This window comes from Dicentrarchus labrax, unplaced genomic scaffold, assembly GCF_905237075.1.
Source record: "Dicentrarchus labrax unplaced genomic scaffold, dlabrax2021, whole genome shotgun sequence".
Taxonomy (NCBI): domain Eukaryota; kingdom Metazoa; phylum Chordata; class Actinopteri; family Moronidae; genus Dicentrarchus; species Dicentrarchus labrax.
In genome coordinates, this window is record NW_026136718.1 from 3,309,151 (window position 1) to 3,327,590 (window position 18,440).

Below are 18,440 nucleotides of genomic sequence, written 5' to 3' on the forward strand. Positions count from 1 at the left end.
TTTAATGGAGATCAGTTTGTTCCTTTTTTTTAGATTTCTGTAACTTAGAAAATCTTTATCTGATATCCTTTCTCAAAGTCTACAGCTGATTTTCAACCATGTGTCTTTTTTGAATGTTTACCACACACACACACAGTACTGTCTGAAGACTTTAGACCATTAGGTGTTGTAACCCTATGTTGGTCATTATATTGATTCTGGTTTTATAATTAAACTGCCTTGATTGCCTCATATACTCTGTGTGGATGTGTAGAAGTATCCCAGCCAAGAAAACATCAAAGGCACAAACAATTTAATATTCTGCCCAATTTCTTAAACGTTTAGGCCCCTGTAAGACAAAGAGCAGTAAAATTTCCATTTATCTGTTTAAAGAAATGGCCTTTTTTTTTACCTTTTACATAATGCTTCAAAAAGAGTGCACACAGGAGTACATGAAAGAGCTTTTATTAAATGGAAACTTGCACAGGATTTGTAATGCAGAGTAATAATACTGGACACAGTTAGCATAGATACGGAGAGGAAACACAACTTGAGTCAAATCGCCTAATACACGACGTCTATTGGCCGAGAAGACGACCTTTGCATAGAAGTCCCTACCCAGTGCGAGTGCAGCGCAGGGAGAAAGAGAGGTTTGTGTCTACGGGGACATTTTAAAGGGAGCTCCAGGTACACGATATTAATTTCTACATAAAGTTACAGCATCTTCAATCTGAAGTCCATTATCATTCTTCTAGTATGTTCTTTCATCTATTGAAACAGGATTTACACCCGTTTGATAAATAAAAGAAGTTATATACAGTAAGAAATCAGACAGGGGGGGCTGATGGGAAGGTGAAGTAGCTACAGAGGGGAGGGGAGGGGAGGGGGGGCATTATTAGATATGAAGCCATGCAGTGGGGTCGAATTGAAGCCGTTTTTTTAGCAGATCCAGGACCAGTTGAGCCACAGCTGTTGATTAGAGCCAGACGATGGGAACTGATCCTGGTCCTGTGGTTCAGACGTGAGGCGATACATCTGAACAGGCAGGTGACAGAGTGCTCTGCTAGTTTTCTGTGATAGCCCTTGTTTGCTCTCCTCGTGCCTCTTAAGGTAGTATAGATTTATTTAGAGCCCTTTTTGAAGAAGTATTAAAAGACCTTCTCGGTGTGGTTTGGATTGGATTTGGACATTCCAGTTTGTGCTCTCCCAGGTAGAACAGGAACATCTGTGACAGGAGCCCCACCCACCTGAGGGCAGAGTCCACGTGATCACCCCCCCCCCAAAAAAAAAAAAAAAAACTGAGGAGGAACAGACTTAAGTCTTTTAAATCCCTTTTTAAAACCCATTTCATGAGTAGTGGTCCGAGCCAAGCGAGCGATATTCCTCCTCCCAGTTTGTTAGGTTTCCCTTAAAGAGCCACTCTTCCAGTTGTACAGAAAGCAGTCTTTTGTTAAACACTCGACTAATTATTCTCCACGTCAAAAGGCACATACATGATATTTATTTTTTTTGCTACGTGTGCCCACTACTCCCTTTTTTCCATCCAGATATCTGAGCTTATTTAATTCCATCCATCGGTGTAACCTGAGTTTTTCTTCTCCCTTATTTCCTCTTGCTGAAGACCAAAACACAGAAAGAGCTTAAAACTTAAATTTCCAAAAGGCTTTTCGTGTTTGTTGTATCACCAGCTGCACTAAAACGTGTGTCAAGAAGCAGCCTGGCCAGATTTTGTTATATAAGTGTGTGTGTGTGTGAGGGGGTGGGGGTTGTAATCTTTATTCTGTTGGACAGCATTCATTTATTTTTGACTTTTTGTTGTGGTGGCATTTGGCCAGCAGCATATTTATTATAATTAGCTGACATTCACTACGTGAGAAGTCTAAAACTCTGCCAGACTCACTCATCATGATTAGTGCAAATAACGTTAATTCTCTCAATTGATCGCGTAAGTTTTTTGTCCATAAAATGGTGAATGCCTGTTATTATTTCCTTAAGCTCCAGCTGGCAACTTCAAATAGCTTGTTTGTCCAATTAATAGTCCTGAAAATGAACAATTTATGATCAGATAACACAAAGAATTCTTGAGCTTGAACCAGCAAATGTTTGGTGTTTTTTCATTGATCTTAATAGTCTTCAATGTAGTGAGTCCCACTGGAGGTCTTTTAGTGGGTCCCCAATATAATGTGTTTTTTATATGGATATGATTATGGTTATATTCCATAATAGTTATATGTTGTAAATACATCTGAAAACTCATCAGAGGTAAATTTAGGGGCAGAAAATATAGCTCTTTGTGCAGTCGTTTGTCAGCAATATGTTTGATCCTTTGGTGGCGTTTTTAGAACGTTTTCTTTTCACTAATAATTCAGGGAAGAACACGGGTTCTTGTATTGCATGAGATGTATCCGTAGATGATAAGAAAATGTTGGTTTATTTCTATGAATGCAACACGGCAAGTTCTCTGGACGGTAAAGCATCATCGGTCATCGTCGACAGTGTGATGGCGATGATTAAGATTGTGATTTTTGGTTTAGTTCTAGGATTTTAACACAGATTTATTGTTTGCAATGTAACATTAATTTAACCCGATAGTGAGTTTACTGTCTTGGGATTTTAGTGCGTTAGAGACGCAGGAACCTGCAAACATCGCTGATTTTTTTTCTTGCAAAATGGCTGAATCAGTTATCAAAATTAGATCTAGATTGATTTCCCCTAATAATTTCATTTCTAATCAGGATATTGAAATTCAGAAATCTGTCTTTTGACCCTTCACCTCTCCTGTCTCTTTTGTTTCCATGAAAACATCAGAAGAAAACCCATCTACAATAATAATTACAATACTCTTAATGTGTTTCAGCCTTCAGTCCATGATTGTGTTTGTAGCTTAGTTTTGTGAGGTTTATTTTTTAGTCCATGAGATGTTTCTGTCACTTTTTTCCTCCGCTGTCAGTACAACACGGTACTTAACAGCTTTTTGTTTCCAGTTATAAATGGATTGAGAGCCTGTTGTCTCCTCAGGCTGTCAGGCACCGTTTGTGTTGGACTTGAGCGCTCTCTGGTGGACGGGAAGATTAGCTGCGCTTTGCTGCGACCTGCTGCCTCAGCTTCTCCCTCCTCTTCTTCTCCATCAGCCTGAAAAAGCAGAAAGAACATTATTTTGTGTGAGAAGTGTTTTATATATGTGTGCGTGCTTTCATATATCATCATATATATGTTTGTGGTTTAAAGTTAACTGCAACGGGAGAGACGGGAATTTAGATCAAATCAGTAATGAGCAATTAGTGAGCAACTTGGAGATTCTACACTCTGAAGTAATGAAAAATAACTAGTCCTAAAAACTAAAATATTCTGCCATATAAAGTATAAATTGAATACATGTATAAAATACTAGTTTTTGCAAAAAATTTAAAATTAGAGAAAACAGAGATCAAACAATTAAAGAAAATAATTGCTAGTTGTACTCTCATGAAAAAATAGCAAAAAGGGCTGATGATTAGTTTCATTATGAATTACGGATTTATAATTGATAATTTAATCAAGTTAATAATAACATAAAACAGCAAATCCTCACAATTGAGAGAAATCAGAAAACATACTGGGAACTTATTGCATCGATTTATCGTTTCAGTACCAATAAAAAATGTAAAAGAGGTGTCTACACAAATCAATTAACCCATGCTTCTCTAAATCTTTTTCCTGTGTGTGTGTGTGTGTGTGTGTGTGTGTGTGTGTGTGTGTGTGTGTGTGTGTGTGTGTGTGTGTGTTGTATAATCAGTCACCTGCGGTTTCGAGCCTCCACCAGCTCACTCAGCTGGTCCTGAGCCGCTCTGAGCTCCTCCAGACTCTGCTGGTAGCTGAGATCCCCTGAGCCCGACCTCTCCAGGAGGGAAACCTGGTTCGACAGTTCGCTGGTTCGATCCCGCAGCCGCTGGATGGACATGTACAGGTTCTCATCGTCTTCCTCCTGCAGCCACGAGGAGGAAAGTGTAAGTTACAGCTTGTGTACGGATGTGCGTATGAAAGGTTGACCAAGAGAGAGTTTGTTAATTCAATTTAAATTTGAAATATTGCACATTTTTCTGGGGACCCCTGGTTGTCATCCATGTTGCTGAAAGCAAGAGAAAGAAAAACAGCGTCACCTTTGCATTGACGATCTCTATGTGGACCAGAAGTGAAGACAACTCCAGTTCTTCACTGTAGCTGTTTTTCAGAGGGACGCTCCTGTAGCCTGTGACGGCACAATATACATAATAACATAATAAATACACAGAATAAAGACAGATATTTATGATCAAAACATTCAAACAATTAACCCTTCCTAAGTCCCGCCTCTGTTTGCTCTGTGCTTGAGCAAGCTTCAGTCGGCCTTTTCCATTCCTGTACTTGGATAAAAGCAACATATAGATAGATACTTTATTTATCCCGAGGGAAATTCAAGATAGTCACATCTTAAGTTAACTAATATTAGCGAAATGTAAGCGAATGTATACATGTTGCTTTTTATCTTTTAACCAAGTGCAGGAAAGGAGAAAGCTGACCAAGGTTTGCTCAACTGTTATTGGAGCACAGAGCAAAAAGGGGCGGGACTTAGAAAGGGTAAATTGTACACCTGTTCTAGGTTAACTTGTGTATATATTATTGATTCATATATTTTCCTTCCACTATGATAAAGACACAGTAGTGTTGAAATGTTAGTCTGTTTGCACTGTAGACTGCAAATCTGTTTCTCCTTCTTTCAGTTGTGATTTTTCACTTTTAATGATTTTATTCTCTCAGTTAGGCTTTGCTGTTGGCTTTTGAAAACACTTTTAAAAAAACATGTCATTTGCATTTAATGTAAACTGGGTTTGCAGTTAATCAGTGTCACTTATTCCACATTCACCTGTTCGTAGCAGACGGACCGGGTAGGTCGCCTGAGCCAGGAAGTTAGGATCACTGAACATGTCCTCCTCGTAGACGGTGAAGCGCAGAAAGGAGAAGGTGGGGTTGTGGATGTCAAACACAAACTGCTTCTGCACCCACACAGGATTCAGACCGTTATCAGCTGGGAGGGTCAGGAGGAAGAGACCGTTAGTACACAGCCAGTGAGCCGATCAGGGAACGATGTGGAGGTTTCACATCACAGTGACCGCGAGAAGCTGTCTTACCTACAACGTCTGTCTTGCACTTACAGCTGTCGTAATCAGCTGCACAGATCTCCACCTCCACAAAGGGACAGACGATGCTGCGGCCATTTTTAGGCAGATGACGGGCCCCCAGGACCTAAAGCAGGAAGAGCGGAAGGACGTGAAAAGCAGGTACAACACTGACAAAATGAATCAGTCCAGGAGTTCTCTCTATGACGTCAGCTGACCTGTAACTGGATGGTGATTGGCTCCACGTGTAAGGTGTCCTTGTCAAAAGGGTCAAAGGCGTCGTCTCTCATGATGTCAGGCTGGGGAACGTAGCCGCTGCCGCCTCCGAGCATGAACAGGGCCTGGTTCAGCTGCATGGGTTTGTCTACAACACACACACAGTCAATTTAATATTTATTCAGTGCACGAGGTTTCTCTTATAGCGGACATCCTCAGTGTTAGGAAACTGCTGCTGCAACCTTTGTAGGATGTGGTACTCCTTTAAAAGCATTTAACACAATTAAACTTTCTGACAAACAAACCCACAAAGTAATGCAAACACTTTCACAATGTACAGGCTTTCCTCTCTGCCATCTCGCTAGCTGAGCTACACATACACACTGACACAACCGTAGGATTAGCTATGTTCCACTCGTACGCAGCTACGCACCAAGTGATAAAAGGACCACGGAAATATGGTAACAGATTGATTATTTGCAAACGTAACTAAACAACAGATTAGTTGAACAGCAAAACTAAGTAGTTACGCAATCTGAGCATGTTACACTGCTTGTAATTTATAAAACTAATTGCATCTTTAAGTTACAAAGTGTAGAAAAAATTGTTCAATGAATAAGAGATTGCTACTGAGTGTTTAACAATTTACTAATTTTAGCTGTTTAACTAACACTGCTAGTTGCAAATGTCAGTATTACAACTCGCACAAAGAAGCTACATTTCAATTAAACTGAACTACAACAATCATGTCGGGGTGTTTCTTTTTAATAGTATCTTATTTAATTGATTTATTTTTTCTCTTCTCTTCTTTCAGTTTCATGAATTTGTGTCTGAAGCAAGAAGACAAATTCACTGCTGAATGAACATCTGCACCTCTAAAACTCTACAATACGTGTGAAAAGTACAAATTTCTGTGTACCTGTTTGCTTTGACCTCGTCTAAACATACACATAATGTATACTTGAGCACCGACCTGGGGTCTGGAAATTGAGTGCGACCAGCTGGGAGCCACAGAGCCACATGGGCAGTGGGTCGTAGTTGGACGAGTCCAGCCTCTGTCCTCGGGGATAAACTCTGGAAAGCTGACGGCGGTTGTACTGCAGGAAGCGTTTCCCTCTGCCGCGAGTCGCAAACTTCTCTGCCTTTGTCTCTGGGAAGGAGGACATGTCCCGGTAACACGCCCTCTCCGTCCCGATCTCTGGAAGCAGCAGCAAATCATAAAGTTACACACAGAAACTTTTACTGTGAGACAAGAGAAGAACAGAGAACAGTTTGATCCTTACTGTCCTCGTTGAAGGGGACAGGTCTGCAGTAGACCACTAGCTCGGACAGCTCCACCGCGATCTTCTTCCTCCTCTCCATTTGCTTCTCCTCCTGCATCTGTTACCATGGAGATAAGCCAACCATACTGTTACTACAACAATATAAAACTCCTTTTAGATATTGGTGAACAAGTTAAAGTTTTACCATTTGTTCAAAACTTTTATTTAATTTTATGATGAATGGAAGTTCGTACTGACCCGTGCATCAGCGTTCTGCGTAGCCTCTCTGATCTTGCTGACCCAACCGGTTAGGTCCTCCAGAGTGTCGGCCGCCACATCCAGAGTCTGGACTGGGTGCGAGGACAGGTGCTGGGAGTGGATCGTGCATACGTAGGGCCGCGAGTTCTTCCCATCCTTGTGCACCACTGGACAGAGGTGATGGGAGGAAGAGGTTCGAGGCAGAGAGTGAGTTTAGTGTGAGAAGGCAGTCACTTTTTGTCTATTGGTAATTACATGTTAGCCTTTGGGTAGTTTGAGGGATAAATACATTGGCTAGTCACACTTAATCTGATCAGTCCCTCCCTTATCATCTGAATATAACTAAATGAAAGTTATCACCTCTGTTTGTTTATCTGACTCACCTACATGACAGGTGGGTACATCAATGAAGCCCTTGAGAAATGTTCCAAGGGGACTGTTCTCTGTGGACTGAGACATTGGAACAATAGGAAAACAAGAGATTGATTATGATCGGAAAAGCAAGCTGATCGTTTGACTCCGTGTAAGACTCAGAACTCACTGCTTCATCCAGCTCTCTGGTGGGAGAACTGGGAACCTCCTCCACGTAGTTTGCAGGAAACCACAGCTGTTTCTTTCCTCCGTAGTCACCTCGCCACCTTAAAGACGACACACAGGTTTGTGACGTGTAGGATGTTACGTGGCGTTAACGGACACGGACACATGTACGCTGAGATACACTCACCAGCCGCCCTCCTGTTTGTCCACGTTGAGGATGAGCGCCTGTTTGGGGAAACAGAGCTCGTCTTCCCTCTGAGCTCGATAGTCATACAGAGCTTTGACCGTACACTGAAACACAGCCGCAAGAAACACCATCAGTCACTTTTAGATACGACCGCTGGGGGGTGCCAAAGTCCAGTGTCCATTTCCACACACTTCCAATAATCCAAATAATGTTTTCCTTATGTTTTCTATGTCTTCTTTCTTTGTTTTTCCTGTCCTTCAAACAGGTCTTTCCTCCTTTAATGTCTCTTTCCTAATTTTCGGTATTTCTTCTTTAAACTAATCTGAAAGCACACAAATCTCTCAAAAACTCTTCTCTTCAGTATTAAAAGTTATCAAACTAGTACATTGCACTGCCAATACTTCTACATGTACATCTACATCACAAAACTCAATACAAATATTTCCTGTACTTGTGCTGCTGCTACAGGTTGTGTACTTGGTATTTATTTTAACTGCTGATAACGATAGAAAAGTCTACCCATATCAGCTTTAATGGTAATTGCATCTGCTAATCATTTATTAAATAATGTGATAAGATATGACAATCATTAAATAATCATACAGGGATTAAACTGGAGGTCCATAGTACAAACGGTCTCACTTACCCGTGCTGTGGGCATCTTATTGGCCTCCACATAGAAATGAGGAGTTCGGACCTCATACAGTGCCCCGTAGTCAAGCTCCTGAGAAATAATCAAATACTTTTGTAGTTAATGCTGCTATTAAACTCATAACTGTTTACTTTTCCCACATTGATTTGATTTCTAAATGTATGAAAATGATTATACAACAATGAAAGTAAAAAATACTGCCATATATATATATATATATATATATATATATATATATATATATATATATATATATATATATATATATAACTGCTGACAGGTACTACTTTCCAGTCAGACACTGGTTTCCGTTCTATTCATTTCAAAGTGGTAGAAAAAATGTATTATGTGAGCCATGACAGTGAAAACCACATGACTTTAATATCATTAGCGACATTGTTATTGCATCGTAATTCAGTTTAAAGCTGCAGATGGATTAGAAAAGTCTGCACTGCATTGTCACAACAATAATGTAACTGAAAGTCATAATTTAATGTTAAAATTGTGACAATTAATCAGTCCAAGTCTTTAAGCAAGACTTTGCCTTGTGCTTTGGAAATCGTGCCATTTTTTACTGTTTTCTATTTACTATTTTGTGGATTGTATGGTTAATTGAAAAAAAAAAACTATCAACAGATACTGCTAGTACTGAAAGTAACCATAAGCAGTAGCCCTGAACAAAAACAAAAGGTTTTAAGTTTGTGGACTTTTAATATCATACGAAAATGAATGGAAACCGTTGGCTGTCTGGAAGGTGGGAACTATCTAAAGCACGATTCGATACATGTGGTTTAGAAAAAGATTTCTTTTAGGCAGTATGGGAGGAAAGTGATGTGATTCTTATTAAATAGACTAAAAACTGTGAGCTGTGTGTGACTAACAGTGGTGCCCATCCGGTCCAGAGTGTCCTCATTGATGGGGTACCGGAGCCTCATCTTGCGATACAGAGGATGTTTCTCGTAGTAGCTCACAAGGTCGACCAGACTCTCAAACTCTGCTGAGCTGCCCAACATGAAGAGACGGCCTTCCTGCTGGATACGACAGTGTTTGATCTTTCCCTCCGCCCTACAGACAGATGGACACGAACAGAGGGAAGGGAAGAGCGAGAAGATCATTTTGGTGGTTTTAAAATGTTCATATTGAGAAGAAAACCGATGATCATCCGTGAGCGAGCGTTGTTCTTCTACCTGAAGGAGATGGCGTAGGAGTTGTGTTCGCTGCGTTTTCGCACCAAGAAAGCTCCGTCTCTGGGAACTCGCATCAGCATGTGTTCAGCCTGAACGCGGGACAGACTGGAGTGGTACCACCTGGAAAACAGACAACTATTTTAAAACAAACATATCACCTGTTCAACTTTTCACACAAATCAAAAAGACCTATGACATCTTTGCAGACATTAATCGCTCACTCTCTGCTCTCGTGTGCGTTGGGCTGAGGTACGGGGCTGCCCAGCCTCATCTCGAACTCATTGCAGCGCAGAGGCGTGTCTCTGTAGTGGCAGATGAGGCGGTAGAGGGTGTCAAACACCAGGTTGTCAGTCAGGTAGAAGCGAGTGGAGCCAGACTCCTGACGTGAATGGATCCGGCAGTGCTGGACTCGACCAGACCGCCTAGAGGAGGAGGACTAATTAATAATAATTGGTTCAAATTTCACCCACATTGCAATACAAAATTCCTCATGCTGCCGTACTTCTTAAGGCTCATTCTTTAGCTTGGGAACAGCAGCTTTAATCTGCGTGACCATTACGAATGCAATTTAGGACCTATTTTATGTCCATACTGGCAAAAAAGTGCAAAGGATGTGAAGGAAAATTTTTATTGGTTTCAAGTTGGTTTTATATTATAATTACAGGATGAGCAATAAAAATAATTCTCAAAAACAACTTTATACAAGTAACTCAAGTCCACTCAATTTTTAAGAGCTGTCAAAATCATATTTAAGACCACACAAACACTCCATTTAACGTAAGATCCAACTAGTTTCTGGACATTTCAATCACATCTTGTGACCTTAGCATGTGACTGAAACTCCCTACTTATATCATATGGTAACAGTAAACCATCTTAATGACAACTGAGAAACTCTATCCACTGAGTAAAAGCCACAGGATAAAAGCTTCAAGAATATTTTTGTCAAACAATATTTATCTGCTGATTCACTGGTAAAATAAGTTGCCAGACCAGAGACAGATGTAGTGGATGACTCTCTTTCTGTTGAAATTTACAATATTGGAAAATTGATTGATTTTTAAGTGATTTCGTAATAGAACTGTTTGCAGCTATGACCAAATTTTGTTCCTCAACTCACAGCTGTCTTATAAATGTGTTTCTACATTCCCTTTAACTTTTCTCCACTGGAAAAAAAAGAGCAAAGAGGAGAAGCTCATGTCCTGTTTGGTGTTACCGACCAGAACGAGAGGGTGTAGTCTCCCACAAACGTCTCGCTCTCCCGGACCAGGAAGGTGCCGTCTTTGGCCCCGCCCTCGCAGTACTCCTGCAGGAGCTTCTCAGCCACCTGCCGACCATCGCGACCTCCACCCAGCTTCCCGTGGAACCAGCGCTCTGCACAGTGCTGCTCGTTGTTGTTACACTCCTAAGGAATTACAGGAAAGAGTGAGGAACCTGACTGCATCATCAACAGCTCTCATAATCATCATCTCCCTACCTCTTTTCCTTCATCGTCCTCCTCTTCATCAGCTGTCTGGTAATGAGACGTCTCTTCTGAGTAATAAATCTTATTACTGGTCAGGACAAAATAGTGTGGAGTCCACGTCTGCATGTCACACAAAAAAAATACATATCAATAATGCTGTATAAGACAGTGTGTTTTATGCATAACCGCTGGCACTGAAGCACTTAGACACGCACGTGGTCGATGGGGTCCTCGAGGTAAAGGATGCCGTTCTTCAGAGAGTTGCTGATGTCGTTTTCAGAGTAGCTGGCTGAGGACACTTCTTCATAAAGCGTGCCTTCCACCAGTTTCTTGTGCTGTAACAAAAATGGTAAAAACATAAGACACAGTTTGGCTTTGTGATCAGTAAGACAACGTGGGAGCATTTTACTGCATGTGTATATTATGTTTGGACTTGTGACAGGTCCAAAAAGTTAACACCACTTCGAAACAACTGTCTCAACCACTGAGTTTTAATGGAGGTCAGGGATCCTTTTCTCAAGGATGTAACTTCAACTTCAGTCTTGTGAGTGATGTTTGGTTGTAGGCCACATTACAGATAAACTACAAATGGGCTGCATCCTAATTCAGCGCTTAAATCGGCCTGAAACTTACAACAAGCTTGAAGTTCTTACAGGTGGTTACAGGTGTTACAAAGCACACTTTTCAACACATCTACCCACAGTCATTAGTGATGCAACAGGCCTGAAACTGACACCAAGAGAGGGGCAGTGAAACACACAGGACCTACTTGAACCAAAATCTGGAATGACAAAAAGGTATTATACTGCTGACTTTGAGGGATGCACTCTCTGATTTGATATGCAACGTAGGTGTGTTTGTCTGTGTACCTTGATGAGGATCTTCCTGCGGAGCTGGTGGGGTGAGGGAAGCTCCTCTGCGTTGTTGTCAACTGGCTTGGTGAGCAGCAGATCTCCAAACACCTTCTTAAAGTGTGTGGCCATGTTTCTCTGTTGGACCACGCTGCAGTGGTCTTCAATGGACAAGATCACAGGATACCTGCACAAACACAACAGCCCTCTACTGCTTGAAACCCGGCTACTGCAATTGAATTTCGCTACTGGCTGATCTGGAGACAGGCGACGTATATGGTGGCAGCTTTTGTCACCAACCAACCTCCGTCCTATAAAACCAACTCAACAGGGGTGATTACCACTTACTCGGATGTGACGAAGGCGTGTTCTTTGATGGTGTGCAGCACATCCAGGAATTTGATTTTGGAAGTTAAAGTGTGGCCGTGGTAGATGATCGGTAGGTCGTCAGGTCCGTCCCAGCAGTCCACTAAGATCAGGAAACACAGATTTAGGTATAAACCCTCATTGAATCCAGAAAAGACTAGAACAAAACAGAAATCTGAACACAAAACAACACTGCCATTCCATATGTGAATTGCTTAAATCAATTTAATTTTCATGCAAGATAAAATCAAAAGTTGGAGACTGTTACGTTCGATGCAGCGGCAGCCCATCCTCAGGCAGCGGGCGTAGGCTTCTAGAGAGGATTCACTGGAAAACTGGTCACCTGTCAGGTAGCTGAGGAAAACAAAAACATGGAGAACGGTTCATAAATTTGATTATTTGCTGCCTTACTACTGAGAGTTAGAGTTATGTGCATTCAAGAGCTGCCATAACAAAATGGTCTAGCACTGATAAACATTTTCACATTTACAATGATAAAAAAAATAAAAACAGAAAACAGCAACAAATCCTCACATTTGAAAAGCTGGAATCAGAGAATATTTATCATTTTTAATTGATTGATGGCTAATGGAAACATACCTATAAATATTATATTTATTCCTGCCTAAAAAAAACTACAATGAATGCCAGAAAGCGCCTTTCAATACAATAACACAGTCTTCTTACACAGTATGAGGATTCCTGAGACCAACTCTTTACATGTGTCTTTATGGGGGTCCAAACTATGAACATTTAGGAGCATTTGAGACACGAGTGTTGAGACCTACGTGTTGTGTGAAGAGGAGATCCAATACTGAGACAGCGGCCTTTTCATGTCATCAGGAACAACAGTCGAAAGTCGAGGATCATATATGGAATTCTCTTTAGAGAACAGGAATGTCAGGAACTAGAAAACAAAGAAATATGATCAGATGGTAGGAAGATATCGACAGTTTATTTAAAGTTTTGTGCACATTTGTGTCTTTATCAGGTTTCACCTCGTCAAGTTGTAGCATGGGCTCAGGCTGTGGTCCACCCCTCATGTACCCCATGAGGAACTCTCTGACACGACTCAGATCCGATGCCCAGGAGTCCTGAGACAATTGAGTGAGCAAGTGAGCACAAAGCAGAAAGAAGGCATTCTCTGTGTTGTGTTAGCGTGTGTTGTGTTTGTGTGTGTTGTGTTTGTTCGGTACCTTCTGGTCCATCTGTAAAAACTTCTGGAAGTCGTAGAGGGAGATCTGACAAAGCTCTGGTCTGTCGACATTCCTACAAACAACGATTGTCAAGATGTCAGACAGTAGAGGAGGGAAAGTTAAAGGGACAGATTCCCCCAAAATCAAAAAACCTCTTACCTGTTGCGTTATTTATCCATCTAGATTGTTCTGGTGTGAGTTGTTGAGCTTTGGAGATGTCGGCCTTCTCTCCAATTTAATGGAAACAGACGACACTCATCTAGTGGTGGTCAAAGCGCCAAAAAAATACATTTGAAAAACTCGAGCAATGTCTAGAAATCAAGACCTGGTTACTCAGGATAATCCAGAATCCTTGTGACCTTGTTTGATTTCTACCGTATTACACCCACCAACGGTATCACTGTGCACAAGGAAGGAAACATTACAGTTCAGCCAGAGAGGACGGCATTAATGTTTACATCCTGCACTGTCACAAGCCTCTCATCCACAAGTAGATGGCGTTTCCTTCTGTGCAGTGATATTTAGAAAGAAAATAGTTCCTACAAGAAACTGCTCACAACAAGGTCTGGATTATCTATAGTATAGTTTTTCAAATTAATTTTTTTTGGCACTTTGAGCACCACAAGCCCAGTGTCATCTGGTCCCAATAAATTGGAGAGAAGGCTGACATCTCCGAAGCTCAACAACTCACACCAAAACGATCTCGATGCATAAATAACACAACAAGTAAGAGGGAATATGGGTATTTTTTGATTTTGGGGTGAACTGTCCCTTTAAAGAAAACTTCAATAAATGAGAGAGGAGATATGATACATTAACACAAAAATGTCTGTCTGGAAACCAACCTCATTACTCTACCAGTGCCAATTCACATTATGCCATTTTTTAGGTTAATGTTCCATAACGTTAAAAAATGTTTCACATCCATAGAGCCAAGAAAAAAAAAACATTGAAGTACCATTGAAGTGGCAACAACACATGGAAAATGTTTCACTTTCCTGAAAACCTTGGAACACTGATAAGTGTTTTTAAAGAGAAACTGGACAGGCAGGAAGACAACAGTGAGGGACGTGAGGACAAGGGAGTGGAGGAAGAGGAGGAGGTGAAGGTGCAGGGACTCACCGCAGAGGGAAGGAGAGCTCCAGCTGCTCAATAATCTGGGAACAGAAGGGAAGGAACCAGGTGACAGACGGGTGGGAGGGAGCCGGGTGAAGCATAAACAGTAAAGGACAAAGTGAGCGTGGTACGAGTGCAGAAGTACTCAAATACATTATCCATTATTCCACCCAAAATTCACTTAATGTTACTATTCTACTTTCAGAGGGAAATGATATCTGATGGCTGATGTGAAGGGTTGTGTTCTATCTTTAAAGACATTTCTGAAAAACAGTATGCTGCTGCAGCTCAATGCCACGATATTTAGAAGAGTTAACATAGTAACTGCAGGAAGTTTGTGTAAAAAAAGATAAGATATTTTTAGGATTTTTCATACAATTCTTTGTCTGTATTATGTATTTTAAATTCTACCAATCATACACACTTACTAGGCTTCTTTTTTCTTGGCAAATTCAGTGTTTCTTTCTCATTGTTCTATCAGCTCTTTGGTTGTTTAAACTTCTCTAATGCAGGATGAGGCTGTTGATGAGAGAGTGAAGGCTCTGTGAATATAGTGTGCTTTCAAGTCTTCAAAGTTTAGATTCTAAATAATAATCTAACTAAACTTCAAAAATAACATTTTCATTTCTTCCAGAAAGGAACAAAATGCTGAGATAGTAATAATATTAGCAGACTCTTGAAACAGCGGTGAACATCAAGTCTATGCTTCATTATCGCAGCTTCTTAACGCAGTTTAATTGCTTTATTCTGCAGAGAAAATGCAACTTTGACAGAATTAAATGCAGCCTTGATGGTTCAACCAGAAGACTAACAAATATCTAGAGTCTGTCACTTGATTTTAATGCCAAATGGAAATAAATTGTTGAGTTTGGAAATGGTAAGCAAATGTAAAGTGTATGTGATTTGTAATTAAGGAACTTTCCCTTGCAATAATTCTAATATATATACCTTTATTCCTTCATTAGATACCTGGAAAATCTGAAAGCATAACTTACTTTCTTCCATTGTAATATAACTACTTTTATGGATGTAAAGGATTTGAGTACTTCATCCACGACTGTACTGAGTGTGTGTTTGTGTGAAAATCCAAAACTGACACTCACACTCTTCTGTGTGTCGAACATCAGCGTTCTGTAGAGCTGTGCGAAGTTTGGGTATGACAGATCGCTCCTGGCCTCCACCTCCTGTGTGAGCAGGGAGGATGTGAGTTAAACACACAATATGTAACTGCTGCTGCTCTCTCACATCAAAACAGGAACAAAAGAACATGGTTTGATGACGTTATGAAGTAGTGAGGGTTCATGGGAGCTACGGTCATTGCGAGGTTAGGTTTGCACGATATGGGGATGGTAACATATCATATTGCGATTCCGATAATATTTCGATTAATTGTCCAGTCTTATTTAAGATCCAGACCTTCCAGAGGTTTCTCCCAGGAGCCAAATTATCCACAGAGGTCTCTTCCTCTCCAAAACAAACGGACCCAATGATTAAAAGCAGTACAATCACTAAATAAAGCAGTTCCACCTTAAAAATCACTGTTTCTCCCATGTTGTGTGGCAGACAAAGGACGTCCCAGAGGCAATCATTTTATTTAATAATAATATTTTTTTCCCAAGATGGCAAAGTCATGTCCTCTGCCTCTGATTGGCTTACCCTGACAAATCTTACCCTTAACAATCTCACTCCTCATGCCTAAACCAAAACAATGAAGGCAACAAGTACTAGCCAATCAGACCCGCCTTACTCTGCCTCTGATTGGCTAGTACTTGTTGCCTTGGTTTCAGTTAAAATATATGTTAAAAAATACCAAGATATAAAAAGTATATATATATATAAATAAATGTGGTTTAAAACACAGATGCATGCGTCAGATTATCTACAGAAATGTTACATATTACAGCTTTAACACTCAGGAGGGGACATTCAAAGAGACATATCAGCCTTATATTCTGCTCTGACCTGTAGTTTGTCTTTGAGAAAGCGCATGTTGGGGACTCTGTAGTTGACCTGAGGCAGCAGAGCTTTCACATCCTTCACTGTGATGCTGACAAAGACACAAGAGAGGAAGTGTACATTAGACTCACGAAGTCAGGACAGTCCATCTCTACACGCTGAGGTTTACTGGATAATCCTAAAAACACACAATAGTTAGAGATCCTCTCATAAAAGACCCAGAGATATAAAGTGAGCTTTCACCAGGAGATGGCGCTGTTTGGTTTGAAGAGCGAGAGACATTTCCAGGCTGAGAGGGAGGATTCCTGTATGTAAAGTTTTCATTGTTTAGGCTCAGAAGGAATGGCGTGAAGCTGACGTGTCCTAGAGGACATAGAGGTAAAGGCTGCGTACATATTTATACACTTAGACTATACAAGGCTGGCATTGTTCTCTCCTTTAGTTATTGTATAGTAGTCTGTGTTAGTCTATCTCAATCATTTCTGACTGCCCTACTAACTGTAGTTACTAAAAAGAAGAAACCAGTGCATTTGTTAGGGACTATTTTCAGTGGCAGATTAATACAGATATGGTGCTGTAGCCGGACAATGTGACAATACAGTGTTCATGGTACTGAAGGAAAGTTTTGCCCGGTGTATCAGTGTGACACTGATTCATTTTAATAATCACACACAGTCTTCAACAGCAGATGGAGTTGCAAATATTCAAATTTCCATAGTTTTCTGAGCACGTTCTCGTCCATGTTAGCCTATATGTGTAATATCTGTGTTAATACCTGTGTTAAGTAGCCTCTAACACTGTGTCAATCTTTGTACTTGCAAGTGGCAAAAGAGGCCTGATGACAAACAGCGTTAGCGGGGGAGCTGGTGTGTGTGTGTGTGTGTGTGTGTGTGTGTAACATTGGCTACTAGCCGTGCGGCTTTCACTGGCACGAAGCATTTCCTTTTCCGTGCTATTAGAGGTCGGTGTGACAGTCTAATAACACACTGCGCTGCTCCTGGAGAAATCTCTACTGTTTCTTTCCCGGACCATCCTCTCATCCCGCCCCGCAGCTGCCTCTGGAACCTGCTGTGCTCGGTCCTGGGACCTGGAGCACTGGAGCTAGGGATGGGAATCGTTGGACCCATCGGAATCCTACGCCCTTATCAATTATTTTTGCCGGTATTGACAATGTGTGACAAAACTCACGCACATACACAGCTGGAAACTTGCAACAACCAGGAGTCATGGCGGAGAGAAAGAAATGTCCCAAAGCGTGGCTTCATTTCATTTCTGGGATAGTTGTGATGTCTGATACATTTCAAGCAATATGCTGAAACGTCTTTCTAAACAACATGAGCTTCAATTGCAGGAATGTCATGTGTTTGACACTGTGTGACTTACTGCAGCTTTAAGCATGACTGGAAATGCTCCAAAGAAATGGAAATGCGAACATCTACAATCCGAATGACAAGTGAGGAAACTATCTGCTGATGAACAATAGGTAATATAACAGCTATAAATCGTTATTGTCATCAATAAAAGTGTGTTTGCACAGAAGGTTGTTGCTTCTGTCGATTTGCTGATATCTTTACCTCTACACCTTTTTTTTTCCTAGGACAAACAGCACATGGATAATCACTCTCACTGATTAACAAAACACATGCAACCATCAGCCGCCGGTATCGGAGCGAGGAAGGAAGCCAGAGGAGCAGGTAGAGAAAGAGAAAATCCAGGTCAGTGCTCCGAGGCAGGGAGGATCTTTTGAGGTCAATGACCACCGTCACTGCCAGGTCTGATTCGTCTCTCCACCCACTTCCCTCTGTCTAGCTACTGTTACTGTTACTGTTACTATTTTCACAGGAGACAGGAAGTTGCCCTCTCCCAGCCCAACGCATCACTTCCCGCAGCTTATCAGGCGGTGGCAGGCTGTTTGTCCTGGAGCGGCTTCCACCCAAACAGAAGCACTGGACGCATTAATGAGAGCGAGAGAGAGAAGACGACGGAGAGAATGTGTGAGCGACAACGTGGACTCTCGGGTAGTAGATGCGTGTGGAGGTTAAAGGTCAGGGCAGATCCCCTACGGGGGGGGGGGGTG

At 41.2% G+C, this 18,440-nt stretch overlaps 1 protein-coding gene across 1 annotated transcript in view; it reads right to left on the reverse strand.

The window, feature by feature from the left end:
• Nucleotides 1-428: 428 nt before the first annotated feature.
• The window catches only part of LOC127350513 (1-phosphatidylinositol 4,5-bisphosphate phosphodiesterase gamma-1), a 34,024-nt gene continuing 16,012 nt past the window's right edge, over nt 429-18,440 (reverse strand). The window contains exons 5-32 of the mRNA XM_051377220.1: nt 16,370-16,454; nt 15,511-15,591; nt 14,414-14,448; nt 13,292-13,364; nt 13,094-13,189; nt 12,884-13,002; nt 12,364-12,449; nt 12,078-12,198; nt 11,748-11,916; nt 11,094-11,213; nt 10,891-10,998; nt 10,634-10,818; nt 9,635-9,835; nt 9,414-9,533; nt 9,108-9,291; nt 8,221-8,298; nt 7,575-7,678; nt 7,392-7,488; nt 7,234-7,300; nt 6,851-7,017; nt 6,614-6,710; nt 6,304-6,528; nt 5,333-5,478; nt 5,127-5,241; nt 4,862-5,023; nt 4,119-4,207; nt 3,759-3,943; nt 429-3,111 (exon numbers count right to left, since the gene is read on the reverse strand). Of these exons, the coding sequence (XP_051233180.1) occupies nt 3,051-3,111; nt 3,759-3,943; nt 4,119-4,207; nt 4,862-5,023; nt 5,127-5,241; nt 5,333-5,478; nt 6,304-6,528; nt 6,614-6,710; nt 6,851-7,017; nt 7,234-7,300; nt 7,392-7,488; nt 7,575-7,678; nt 8,221-8,298; nt 9,108-9,291; nt 9,414-9,533; nt 9,635-9,835; nt 10,634-10,818; nt 10,891-10,998; nt 11,094-11,213; nt 11,748-11,916; nt 12,078-12,198; nt 12,364-12,449; nt 12,884-13,002; nt 13,094-13,189; nt 13,292-13,364; nt 14,414-14,448; nt 15,511-15,591; nt 16,370-16,454 (3,376 nt within the window). The 3' untranslated portion in view covers nt 429-3,050. The remainder of the gene's footprint in view (nt 3,112-3,758; nt 3,944-4,118; nt 4,208-4,861; nt 5,024-5,126; nt 5,242-5,332; nt 5,479-6,303; nt 6,529-6,613; nt 6,711-6,850; nt 7,018-7,233; nt 7,301-7,391; nt 7,489-7,574; nt 7,679-8,220; nt 8,299-9,107; nt 9,292-9,413; nt 9,534-9,634; nt 9,836-10,633; nt 10,819-10,890; nt 10,999-11,093; nt 11,214-11,747; nt 11,917-12,077; nt 12,199-12,363; nt 12,450-12,883; nt 13,003-13,093; nt 13,190-13,291; nt 13,365-14,413; nt 14,449-15,510; nt 15,592-16,369; nt 16,455-18,440) is intronic.